The sequence below is a fragment of the Mus caroli genome, chromosome 11 (assembly GCF_900094665.2).
Source record: "Mus caroli chromosome 11, CAROLI_EIJ_v1.1, whole genome shotgun sequence".
NCBI lineage: Eukaryota > Metazoa > Chordata > Mammalia > Rodentia > Muridae > Mus > Mus caroli.
Window position 1 is genome coordinate 41,905,577 of NC_034580.1, and position 12,976 is coordinate 41,918,552.

The 12,976-nt window shown below is 42.8% G+C and overlaps 1 protein-coding gene across 2 annotated transcripts in view; it reads left to right on the top strand.

Annotated features, from left to right (window-relative positions):
• Positions 1–12,481, top strand: part of LOC110305943 (T-cell immunoglobulin and mucin domain-containing protein 4) — a 31,608-nt gene extending 19,127 nt beyond the window's left edge. For both annotated transcript variants that reach the window (XM_021178117.1, XM_029483942.1), the window contains 4 exons: positions 6,223–6,269; positions 8,438–8,525; positions 11,351–11,390; positions 12,292–12,481. In XM_021178117.1, the coding sequence (XP_021033776.1) occupies positions 6,223–6,269; positions 8,438–8,525; positions 11,351–11,390; positions 12,292–12,376 (260 nt within the window). In that variant the 3' untranslated portion in view covers positions 12,377–12,481. The remainder of the gene's footprint in view (positions 1–6,222; positions 6,270–8,437; positions 8,526–11,350; positions 11,391–12,291) is intronic.
• Positions 12,482–12,976: the final 495 nt, after the last annotated feature.

A 12,976-nucleotide genomic window follows, 5' to 3' on the forward strand; every position in this document is an offset into this window, starting at 1 on the left:
CATCATCATGAGATATGCTTTTAAATCCGGGTCTAGCTTTTTGGGTGTGTTGGGATGCCCAGGACTAGGTGGGGTGGGAGTGCTGGTGCTGCGTTCTGATGATGGTGAGTGGTCTTGATTGCTGTTAGTAGGATTCTTACGTTTGCCTTTAGCTATCTGGTAATCTCTGAAGCTAGTTTTTATAGTTGTCTCTGGTTAGAGCTTGTTCCTCAGGTGATTATGTTAGCTTCTATCAGCAGACCTGGGAGACTAGCTCTCTCCTTAGTTTCAGTGGTTAGAGTACTCTCTGCAGGCAAGCTCTCCTCTTGCAGGGAAGGTGCTCAGATATTTGCTGTTCGAACCTGCCTCCTGGCAGAAGTTGTGTTCCACTCACCAGAGGTCTTAGGATCCGGTGGGAGATCCTGTGTGGGTCCTTTCGGGTGTCCAGAAACTCCATAGGCAAGGAACCCCGGTGCTGGAGTGGACCGGAAGTGACTTGTGCCCCTGATCAGGCCGGGTTATCTGCTTCCCTAGTTAATGCAGTCTCAGGTCCCCACAGATAACTCTTTGAAACACTGATTGTGTTTTCTTTGGGTATATATTCAATCAGATCCCTGGATCAGATGCTAATTCTATTTTTAGTCTTTAAGGAATCTATATCATTCTCTATAATGGATGCAGATTTACAGACCCTTCCAGCCGTACATAAGAGCTCCTTCCCCCATCTCTGATTCTAGAGGGAGTAGGGTAAGATTTCTCTGGGGTCTGGATCTGTGTTTCCTTGAGTAGTGATGAACATTTTCCCATACTCATGGAAATGTGTATTTCCTCCTTTAAGAAGTGCAAATATAGGTCATTATATTTTTGCAAGGTACAAATTGTATTTGTATGTTTTTTGAGTCCATTTTTATTTTAGATGCCAATCCATAATCACATAATAGTGGGATGAAGTTTCTCCTGTTTCTTTGTTGTACAGATGTTTAATTTGGTGATTTTTGTCTTTTTGTTGTTGTGTTTGTTTGCTTGTTTTGTGTTTGTTTTTGGTTTTTGCTTTTGTGACATGCACACCGATGGCCAAAACAACTTTATCCTAAATTATTTCCCCTGTTTTTAATTCTGGTTATCTCATATCTTACATTTTAATCTTTGGTATAATGCAAGTTGGTTTTTGTGTACAGTAAAAGATATATAGGAAAGGTTCTTTTTATGAAAATCATACCATGAGATTCTAGTGAATATTTTCCTGGAGATGGGGAGGGGCACTATTCAACCCAGTACCATTTTCCCCTTCAGAATTAGATTACTAGAAGGTTCAGGGAGTCTCTTGTTCTGCAGTACCTATACAAAGCTCAGGGCCTTTAGGATCTAAGGGTCTAAGAACAGATCACATGCAAAGCAGCAGTCTTGGTCCAGCTGTACAAACTGACAAGATGACTCCTCTATGATATGGTTGAGGGGGAAGTTTCTATTATAGATATGAGAGAAAGAACGGTCAGAGGTATCTGGAATCATTCAGAGCAGGGAGAGAAAAAAGTAGGCTGGTGAGAAGTAGGAACAGAGTAGAGAAGAAAGAGACTGAGACGGAGACACATATAAACACACACAGAAAGAAAGACAGACAGAGAGAGAGAGAGAGAGAGAGAGAGAGAGAGAGAGAGAGAGAGAGAGAGAGAGAGATTGAGAAAACCTGGAGTGGTGGAGGAAGCCTGGGAGCAGGAGAGAGTTCAGGGTAGGGATTTTGAAATGAGTAACAGGTACTTGTGATATGAAGAGAGCCAGGAGGCAAGCATGTGCTTTGGTAAATTAATAGGCACCATAGATAGCCATTTTCCCTTCTGCCTTTTGGAATTTGGGAAAATGGAATCTGACACTAGTCCCATCCCAGATGGCTGGCATAGTTATATTTCAAAGGGAAGAAAGAAACCACTGGCCTGTACCCTGTTGCTGTTTCACATCCAGCACTGTGGCCTTTAGAGTGTGTCCCTGGCCTCTCACATTTTATGAAGGTGGGAGAGGGACACAGGAGTGCTGTTTGCTATCATACTACAGCACTGGTGTTTGCAAAGTTTTCCTTATGTTAGACCATTCCAATTGAAAACAGACTAGCTCTGATAACCAACTGACCCAGGCTGGCTTTCTGTGTGGTGATGGCCTCAATTTCAACCTGAGCCCATCATGGATGATTACAGTACAATAGGATTTGGCAGAACAAAGGTAGGACTTCTTACCTGCAATTTCCAGCTGTGGAAGAGAATAGCAGAAAGGAACAGCAACAATAGCTTGGTCCTTACTGGATGAAAACCTGCTGCCTTCCCTCCTTGTGTTTTTTTTTTTTTTTTTTTAATGCTCCCAGGAATTCAACAACCCAGTTTCTTCAAAGAACAAATAAGCTCTCTGGCACCAATTGTGCTACATAACCTTCTCCTTCTGTCTTAAGTGCTAGAAGGCTAGGGAAGGTATTCCAAGTGATTGAATCCAGTGGTTATTAGTGGTTATTAGGATGGATATTTTAACATTCACTCTCCCTGTGCTTTTTGTGTATATGTATGTGGTACGTGCATGTGAACATGTGGGTACAAGTACCTGTGCATTTATGCGCTGTGTGTGTGTGTGTGTCTGTGTGTGTGTGTGTGTCTGTGTGTGTGTGTGTGTGTGTGTGTGTAAGCAGGATGGTGACTGTCACCCCGTTTCTCCCCACCTTATTGACTTGAGACAGAGTTCCTCACTGAACAGAAAGCCCACTGGTTCCTCCAGTGTCTTAGTCAGGGTTTTATTGCTATCATGACACCATGACCAGAAAGAAAGTTGGGGAGAAAAGATTTATTTGACTTACATTTCCAAATCACAATTCATCATTGGAGGAAATTAAGACAGGAACTCAAATAGAGCTAGAAACTAGAGTCAGGAACTAATGCAGAGACCATGGAGAGGTGCTGCCTTCTGACTTGCATCGAATGGCTTGCTCAGCCTGCTTTCTCATAGAACCTAGGGCTACCAGCCCAGGGATGACACCACCCACTGTGGGCTAGGCCTCCCCCCTCCCCCCTCCCCACTGATCGCTAACTGAGAAAATGCCTTACAGCTGGATCTCATGGAAGTATTTCCTCAACTGAGGCTCTTTCCTCTCTGATGATTCTGGCTTGTGTCAAGTTGATGCACAAAACTCACCAGTACAGCTCTCAGATCTGCTTGTCTCTGCTCCCTTCCTGCAATCCTGGGGTTACACCAGTGTCTTGGAGATTTGAATGTAGGTTCTCATGCTTACAGAGCAAGCCTTTTAACCATCCTGTTATCTCACCAGCTCTGGTTCTTTCTTCCTTTTTTTGGTTTTTTGAAACAGGGTTTCTCTGTGTAGCCCTGGCTGTCCTGGAACTCACTCTGTAGACCAGGATGGCCTCAAACTCAGAAATCCTCTGCCTCCCAAGTGCTAGGATTAAAGGCGTGTGCCACCATTGCCTGACTGGCTACCAGCTCTGTTTCTTATGTGCTATTTGTATTATAGGATCTTATTGTAGATATATTGTGTTTTTGGACACTTTTTCTGTGCTCTGGTTTCTAGCACTGCTTTTACTTTTTGGCCTCCCTGATGGTCACTTCTGTTTTGTTTGTTTGTTTCCTCTTCTGCCTCCCCAGCCCATCTCCCAGTCCTGATATTTGTCAGGGTTTCCCCTTTTCTCATGGGATATACATTCTGAAGAGAACTGCTTTTTGGGTATCGACAATTCCTAAAGAGTACAGTATCTATGGTTGTACTTTTCTTAGAAAATAGATTCAGATTCAAATAGATCAGCTGTTTAATGGCCCACATAGTGGGTGTGTGGGTGTGTGTCCCCACTGGTATAATAAACACAGTACCTCTGACTGTGGCTCATAATCTGTCTCCCTCAGGAACCTACCCCTGTTCTTCCCTCTTCACTGTCTTTGTGAATAGTTAACTAGTAATCTCATGTCTTCGGTGTGAACTTAAGAGATAAGGAAGGCTCTTATTTCTCTGCAACCCACATTCAATGTCTATATTCTGTTGTTCCTATCCCCTGTAAAACATTTCTGTAATCTATCTCTTACCCTTGCTCTCTACCAGCCCTGGACTTCAGATCCTAAATCAGATGAGTTCCCTATTGTTACAAAATATAATGTGGCAAGGGGTACCTGGTTAACCCATGCCAAGGTGTCCCCCTGAGAATTTATGGCATGTAAGAGACCTGGTATCAAGGGATTTTATTTTCGACAAGAGAGGAGTGTGGGGACCTGGAGAAGGAGTGGAGGTAGACAGACAGGAACAGCGCCATGAGGGCAGAGAAGTGAGTGCTGGGGGTGGGTGGTGGGCAGAGAAGGTCAGAAAAGGGGGGGGGGTGTGAGGAGAGAGAGAGAGAGAGAGAGAGAGGCTGAGCAGTTATTTAATACACCACCAGCACCTGGCAGCAGGTAAGGGATGCAGTGATAATGCAGTCAACAGCTTGGTCCCTAGGAGGAGCCTAGTGGAATGGCCTGTAAGCAAACACCTATGGGCTCTTCCCTTATCCTCCTGGATAGACTCTGGTACAGTAGAAAATTCCTGTGGCTGTTAATAGCCCGAGAGAGCCCAGTGGAAGCTTATCATGCTAAAATAAATCCCTTCACAGTTAGGTAATCTCTGACTATTCCTGTCTCCAGTGTTCCATCTTAACAGTTGCTTGTATATTGGCAACTTATGTGGTTGGGGTTTAGCCTAGAGACTGGAGCTAAGCTCTGGTTTTGTTGGGGTTAACTTGGAAACTAAGGCTAGGTACCAGCCTTAGTTTACCTGAGTTCTAACTTAGGTCAGGTTCTCTAAAATGGAGTCTGAACTTAAAAGATTTGGCCTCTCACAGACACTTTACTCATAGTATAATCCATGAGAAAGAAAACAGGGTACCAAATCAAACCAATGGGGAGAAAATGATACAATCAAGAGACATGGTGAGCACGGGATGGAGGAGTCTGTTGCTAGAGAAACAGGGTGTGTTGTGTTAGAGTTAACATAGGAAGCCATAGTGTAGTGGATAAGCCCATGACAACCATCTGCTATCAAGTAGAGAATTGCCTTTGCTGTCTGCTCAAGCAGTTGGTGACATAGTAGGTTTACAGCAGCAGCATCAGATGTGTGGACAATGACATCTTGATGGCCAAGACATGTTAGGTGATAGAATCTCTTGACTTCATAATGACTCATGGTACCATTGTTGGGTATGGAGTTTATCATTTCCTGAAACATTGCTATGTTATTGTTTAAGACTGAGTTTTTATACATGATATGGTAAATTCCCAGAGGTCTAGAGAATAACTAGCAGAATGGCTAATAATAAGTTCTCAGCAAATACTTGTTAATGGAATGAATGGTAGTTTTTCTTGCTGGATAAGAATCTCGAATGCATTGCTGGGGCTTCTAAAAAAATCAGAGCCAGGTTTGTTGAGAAGGCTTAGTGGGTAAAAGCACTTGCCACCAACTCCGAGAACCTGAGCTGGATCCTTAGGACCAACATGGTGAAAGGAGAGAACTGAGTTCCATATGCTGTCCTCTGACCTTCACCACACTTGGGTACTCAAGCAAGCAGGTTCACATGTATGTGTGAGCACGGGCTTACCCCTCCTCCTCCCATGCGCACACACTAAATAAGGTGTGAATTTTTTAAAATGTTAGTGTTTGGAGAGATGACCCAGTGATTAAGATCATTTGCTCCACTTGCAGAGGACCCTGGTTTAGTTCCCAGAACACATATCTGGGAGCTCAAAACTGCCTGGGACCCCAGTTATAGGGGATATGGCCCCTTCTTCTGGACTCTGTGGGATCCAGACACAGATGTTGTACACATCTTATATGCAGGCATTCATACATGCACGTAAGATAAAAATAACTTTTTTTAAAGTAATAATTTCGAACAAAGGTGACAGAGAGATAGACACAGAGAAAGAGAGAAACACACACACACACACACACACACACACAGAGAGAGAGAGAGAGAGAGAGAGAGAGAGAGAGAGAGAGATCAAAGCCGAATGCTTGTTCTCTGAGTCACCTTTCACCCATGTTCTGTCCCTGTGGGGTCATGCTAGAGAGCAGCAGTAGAGCAATATGAAAGCCAATTTGTATAAATCACTTATACAAAGAGAAAGACGATGTTACAGAATTAATATTATCTGGCTGAACAGGTGGCTTTGGAAACCTATTTCAGGAGGTCCTTCTAATTTTCTCACAGGATGTCTAACATTTTCCTGTCTTTCCAGCATTAACAACAAGTGAGTCTTTGCAGAAGACAACTAAATCACATCAGGTAAAAGATCTGAGAAGTACTGGGAACATTTGGTTTTGGATTAAAAAAATTCCCTAGTAGAAGTTTTCACTGATGCGCTCGGGAGAATAGAATGTTGCTAATTGGCAAAATGCATAGTAACTGTTGTGAAGTGGGCAAAGACTTGTGAACCTGTACTCTCGGCAGAAGCACTACTCATTGTTACTTTGCCATGCACAGCACAGATGTTTTGAAAGCAAGAAGAAAACTATTTACGGATACATACAAAATCAACATGTGCCCCTTGCGTGAAGCCCAGCATTATTGATGCGACTTCAGTGACAACACCTGCTTCTGCCATTGCTCTTGTATTTTGAGGGTTCCTTTCATTTATGTTTATTGCAAAAAACAATTAAAGTAGCTCCAAAAAGTTTTTAGGCATGACAGATGACTGTGAAAGCAGTCTTTCCTTGGAGACAGTCATGCCTTTGCTTCTGCTTCCGGCTGATTCTGCGCTTCTATGTGCTACAGAATGAGACCGGAGGAAAGGAAGGAAATAGTCTGGCTGCCGCAAGGGAAATGGGAATGTCCTCATAAGATACCCAAATGCCTGGTTCAGTGCACCAAGCATTGGGATGTCAATGGCTCTTTAAATTCCTTAAATTTAACATTGAGCTTTTTTTTTTTAATGTATTAATTTTAGAGCCAAAGATAGCAAACTCATTACATAGTCACACGGATAGCATATATTGTTTTTTTTTATATATATAAAAACTAACAATATCTTTCCAAATGAAAATACAATTGGTGGGGAAAATGGTACTGACACTTTGGCAAATCTCGTTTGTATCTAGCTTGCTGGTAGTGTTTGGTAGCTGTGATTCTTACTGTGAACTGGCAACTTGACAGAACCCAGAATCACCTGTGAGGCAAGTTTCTGGGTATACCTTTTAGGGATGATCTTGATTATGCCAACTGAGCTGGGAGATCCACCCACTGTGACATCATTTCCTGTTGTAGCCTTGGGCAGTGTACGAGGAGAGAGGGATCAGAGTGGCAGCATGCGAGTATTGCTCTCTGCTTCCTGGGTGTGGTCCTGCCACCCTGACTCCCTGGCCATGATGGACAGTACCTTGAACTGTGAGCCTCAATAAACCCTTCCTCCCTTAAGCCGCTTTTGTCGAAATATTTATTAAAGGAACAAGAAAAAAACCTAAGACAGCTTTTGTTGTTGTTGTTGCTTGACAGAAAGCAAAGAAGAAAAAACGTACAGGATGAAAGAGTTATTTTGCTCAGGGTTTTAGGTGATTCCTTTCATCATAACTTGGAGGGCCTGGTAGAGCTGAGCAGCTCATAGCATCTCAGCCAGGGAGCAGAGAAAGAAGAAGGGAGAAGGAAGGGGAGCTAAGGAGACGAGTGCATGTCTGTGTTCTTGGCTATTTTCCCCCTTCCATTTCATCTAGCTCCCCAACCTACTGATGGTTCAGTCCACAGTCACGGCAGCTTTGCCCTATTCAGTCAATCTTACTTGGAAACATTTTCATGGACATGATCCGAGGTGTGCTTCTCTAATCTCCCATGTGCCCTTCACTGTGATGAAGCTGGCAAGAAGAACCATCCCAACGAGACAGAGACGGAGCTCATTCCTGCTCTCGTGTTCTGTGTGATGAACCATGAGTGCCTGGTGCCACCAGATATTCGTTCCCCCTGGGAAACTTGCCCAGGCATGCTCATAAGAGAACAACACTGAAAATGACAAATCAAGTCTCCCACATCCTTAGATGTACTGGGCTCCCAGGCTGTACCTTTAGGACTACCCTGATAGGAAATTCGAAATTCAGCTTCCTCTTCCTTTTTATTTGTTTTCTCTACAAACTGAAGTCAGCCATGGTAAGCATAGCTCATAACATGGTTATTAGTTTTTAGTCACTTGACCTCTGAGTGCAATAGCCCAATGTACCTGATGTGTAAGACTCAGATTATTTAGGGATATGGGCAAAACATTTTGGGCTTTTAGGGGCGAAATTAACCCTGTTTTAGAACTCTGAGCTTGCTTCGACTTGGAGACACACCGGGCAGAATAGCATGAGTTGTAATGACATTGTGGGTGATTAGAAGGCATTCTTAGGATGGGATGTGTCCCAAGGTACATTCTGGAAATGGCAGTATTCTACAGCAAGGAATCAATCACTTTGCCTGTGTCTTGGCAGATCAACAGCAGACAGACCATCTTGATCATTGCCTGCTGTGTGGGATTTGTGCTAATGGTGTTATTGTTTCTGGCGTTTCTCCTTCGAGGTAAAGTGGGCAGGGCCAGATGTAAGTGGCCTGCAGGGATGGGCGTTTGTGCGTGGACTCCGGGGGTGTTATGGGAGGAGGGTAGTTCTGTTTCCCCCTCTTTCCTTTTATCCCCCCAAAGGATCGGTTCTCTCACTGTCCTCACATAAACTGTGGGGGTGACAGGTAAGTCCATTACCACCATTGCCTTTGTGTGTGGTCCTCTGGGTAAGGCTGACACTTTGATGATGAATAATGAGACCAAGATGGCATTCATTGATAGGACACAGATGCCATGCACGAGTTGTGTCTAATTTGTTCTGTCTTTGTTATTGCCTTGTGTAGAAGGGCCTGTTGTTACTCCTCCCTTTTCTTTTCTTCTTCTACTTCCCCTTGTCCCCCAAGACAGGGTTTCTCTGTGTAGCCCTGGCTGTCCTGGAACTCACTTTGTGTATCAAGCTGGCCTGAAACTCAGAAATCCACCTACCTGCCTCTGCCTTTTGAATGCTGGGATTAAAAGTGCATGCCACGATGCCTGGATATTCACTTTTTAAAATTATTTATTTATTTGTTTGTTTAACTGTGTGTATGTATGTATGTATGTATGTATGTATGTATCTATCTATCTATCTATCTATCTATCTATCTATCTATCTATCTACCAACCATCTATCTATATGTGTGTGAGTGTTTTGCCTGCATATATGTCTGCATACCACATGTGTGCCTGGTGTCCATGGGAGCCAGAAAAAGGCATAAGATCTGACTAGATCTAACTAGAGTTACAGACAGTTATGAACTATTATGTGGGTGCTAGCAACTGAACCTGGGTCTGCTGGAAGAACATCCTGTGCTCCTAACTACTGAGCAATCTCTCCTGCCCTGTTACTCCTTTCTTACAGTTAAAAATATCTCTGGATCCCTGTATTATATTTCCAAGTAATGTCACAGGAGTAAAACTCTGAACAGTCTTGCTCTTATATCTTCCTTTAAAGCAGGCTTGCGTAGGGACCACAGATGGCCTTTAGGAGAGAGTCCTGGGAAACGGTTTGCCAACACGTTCTTGTGTCCATGTCTATACTTTTCAGGAGACAGGGTCTAAAGTTTTTATGAAATTCTGAATTTCACCTATGATTTATACTTTCCCAACCTCAGAACACAAACAGAAAACTATAACTACTGCAAAATGGAGCTATAAAATAAGCATTATGGTTTTCATATAAAATACAGGCACACAGCAGGTACCTACTACTGTTATAAAACAGAGGGGAATTGATGCTTTATGGCAGTCAGCTGTAAGATGAGATTATTCTCTGTTGAACCTGTCCTTGGAGAGTGCTGCAAACACTATCTAGAACTTCCTGGAGCCTTGCTGTTAGCACTTACTTATCTGAAGTCATAGATGCTGTTTTGGATGCTTCTGGGTACATATCACAAAAAGTGCTTTAAAACCCAATGTGCTGGGGAGGGAGGTAAGTTAATGAGTAAAGTGCTTGCCACTTAAGCATGAGGACCTGAATTTGAGTCTTGGAACCACACAAAGAGGCATTTGCTGTAATCTCTGTGTCCGGGAGGCAGGAACTGGTGACGAATCTCCAGGATTTTCCAGGCAGCCAGCCTGGCTCATTGGCAAGTTCTAGGCCAGTAAGAGATTCCTCCTCAAAGAACAAGGTAGGCAGAGCCTGAGGAAAACACTTGAAGTTGACTTCTGGCTTCTATATGCTTGTACATAGGTGTGCACAGATACCTGCATATGCATAAAAGCCAGCACAAATATGAATATTCACAGACATGCGTGCATATACACACACAGTGAAATAACTTGAATTTGTGTTACTGAGTAACTCTAAGCATTGTTCAACTTGCATCAGAGAAAGCTGCTTCTTGTAACAAATGCTGAAAACCAAAGAGACCCACATTTGGACAATGTGCAGAGACAGAGACTTTGGAGCACTCAGCCTTCAATGGGATTTATCAGACCCTTCCCCTCAGGGCTCAGGGATCTGTTTGGAAGGAAAGGTTCTAAGAGCCAGAGGTAGTGGGGGACTCCAAGACACAACCGGCAGTATGCACCATGAAATCACAGAGACCATGACAGAATGAAGAGAGCCTGTGCACTGCCTGCACAAGGCCTAAACAGACTCAAACTGCACAAGATCCCAGCACTGAGAGGGGCAGTAGACACAAAGTCCCACTCCTAAACCAAAGGCTATTGCGGTTGACACATGTGGGAAAATCTGTTTTCTCCAATGGAGTGTCACTGGATATAGCAACCATACTCTAAGGCAGGCCCCATGCCTGGGAATAGTTGGCCCACACAAAATTGTTTTGCTTGCATGTGTGTGTGTATGTGTGTGTGCATGCATATGGATGTATATACTCTTTGTTTTGTTTTATGTTTTTTGTCTTATTGCTTATTGATTTTTTCTTCATGTTTGTCTGTTTTGATTTTCAGTTTTGTTGTTTTCCATGTTTTTTTCTTTAAGAGATGGGGAAAAGAAGGGAGAAAGAGAGAAAAAGAAACAGAGAGAGAACAAGAAGTTGAGTAGGTGGAGGTAGGGAAAATCTGTTAAGATTTGGGGGAGAGAAAGAAAATGATCAAGTATGTTCTATGAAAAAAAGATTTTTAAATAAAAATGGATTAAAAATTTAACAGCTTTATACTAACCTATAACACAGGAGCGGCTTTGACATGAATGGGTTGGATTGAGGGCCAGAGGCAGCAAGTATCAACCAGGGGAGAGAGGCTGTCCTTGCTGATGCTAGTCTACTTTCTGTATAAGGTGGTGGCTTCTCCCTGCAGTTCCCAAAGCAGCTCTGCTCACATCAAGGCCTTGTCTTTTCAGGGAAAGTCACAGAAGCCAATTGTTTGCAGAGACACAAGAGGTAATTCATCTTGCATGGCCGATTGTTATGTTGATTATACAGCCTGTTACACATGATTAGATACTACTCAGTGGTTTAATGACTTGTGCTTGTGTTCTGATTAAACACAGGGTTGGAGAGACAAGGCATTAGAGGCAGAAAAAGCAGTGGAGATTTAACTCACATTAACCTCTGTCTCAGTTAATACTACATGTGTGTCCAAAATAGAACTAAGGAAAGCAGGAAGTATTAATGGAAGTATAGCATGCAAAAAAAGATGATGCATGCCATTGCATTCTGTGCTAAAAGCTGGCTCAGCACTGAGTGGCTTATTTTAAAAGCACATTGTTTGTGTGGAGTCACTGAGAAAAGCAATATGGAAATTAAAGTATTTTGCAATATTATTCCTGGGATTTGGTTCCTTTGCCCCACAGACTGGCATGTTTTATGGTTTGCTTTGATTTTGTAAGAGTCTATGAAGGGTGTCTGGAAATAGATTTTGAATATCTGTCCTATTTATAGCTTTTAGGGGAAAGAAATGAGAAGACTTGGTAAAAGTCTCTGCAATAATTAATTGCATCAACACCACATCATTTATTAGCAACCACCCAATATTATGTGGGGAATCTTAGGCCCTTCAAAGTGACTTTCTGAGTTCAAAGCTGGGATCTCTTGGGATATCAATGGATTTAGATCACGATTTCATACTTTTCAAAGCAAGGTGTAATCTTGTGTATTGTAAAAGATTAGCAAAGCTCTTTGTGCTCTATAGCCCCAGTTTTCCCATCTGTAGAATAGGAGGCTTAGGCAGGATAAAGTCTGAGTCTTGTGTGCTCAGCCTGTTTTAGTGGTGTGATAGCTGAGCAGGTCCAGTGGTCTTGCTTTTTCTGTTTTTTTGATCTGCCTTCTTTTCATTTCACAGGCCAGACAACTCTGAAGATAGTGACAGTGTCCTCAACGACATGTCACACGGGAGGGATGATGAAGACGGGATCTTCACTCTCTGACTCACCATCTTTATTTAGGATTAAGGATAGGGAATGGCACTTGAATTGTCAAAATAAGTTTGGGGACATTGTAATTTCCGTTTAAAGTCACACTCTGTTAACTGATGCTGTGGGTCCTGTCTGGTTGTATCTTCCCACATGAAGGTGCTTTAGAGACACATCTTCCCTGCCTCGTGCCTTAGTCCTCTTTGTTGTTTTGTGGCTAGGTGACTTTTCACACTGGGTTTGAACACTGTCAGTGATGGCGAAATCATTGCCACAGCTTTGGGAGTCTCTTTCAGTCTCCCAGCAGTAGAAGGAGTTAGAAATATCCAGTGGGGGAAAAAAAAATCTCTCTTTTCAGACAGTATCTGCTTTATTGGTGGTAGCTGAACTTCATTTATACAGAGCTCTTTTAACTTGTCTGTCTTCTTCTTGGTATCTAAGCTGCCTTTTGTTTTTGTTTTTATGATATTAACTTCTTTTCACATTCAAGTTTCTTTTTTTTTCTTTTTTTTTCTTTTTTGGTTTTTTTCGAGACAGGGTTTCTCTGTGTATCCCTGGCTGTCCTGGAACTCACTCTGTAGACCAGGCTGGCCTCGAACTCATAAATCCACCTGC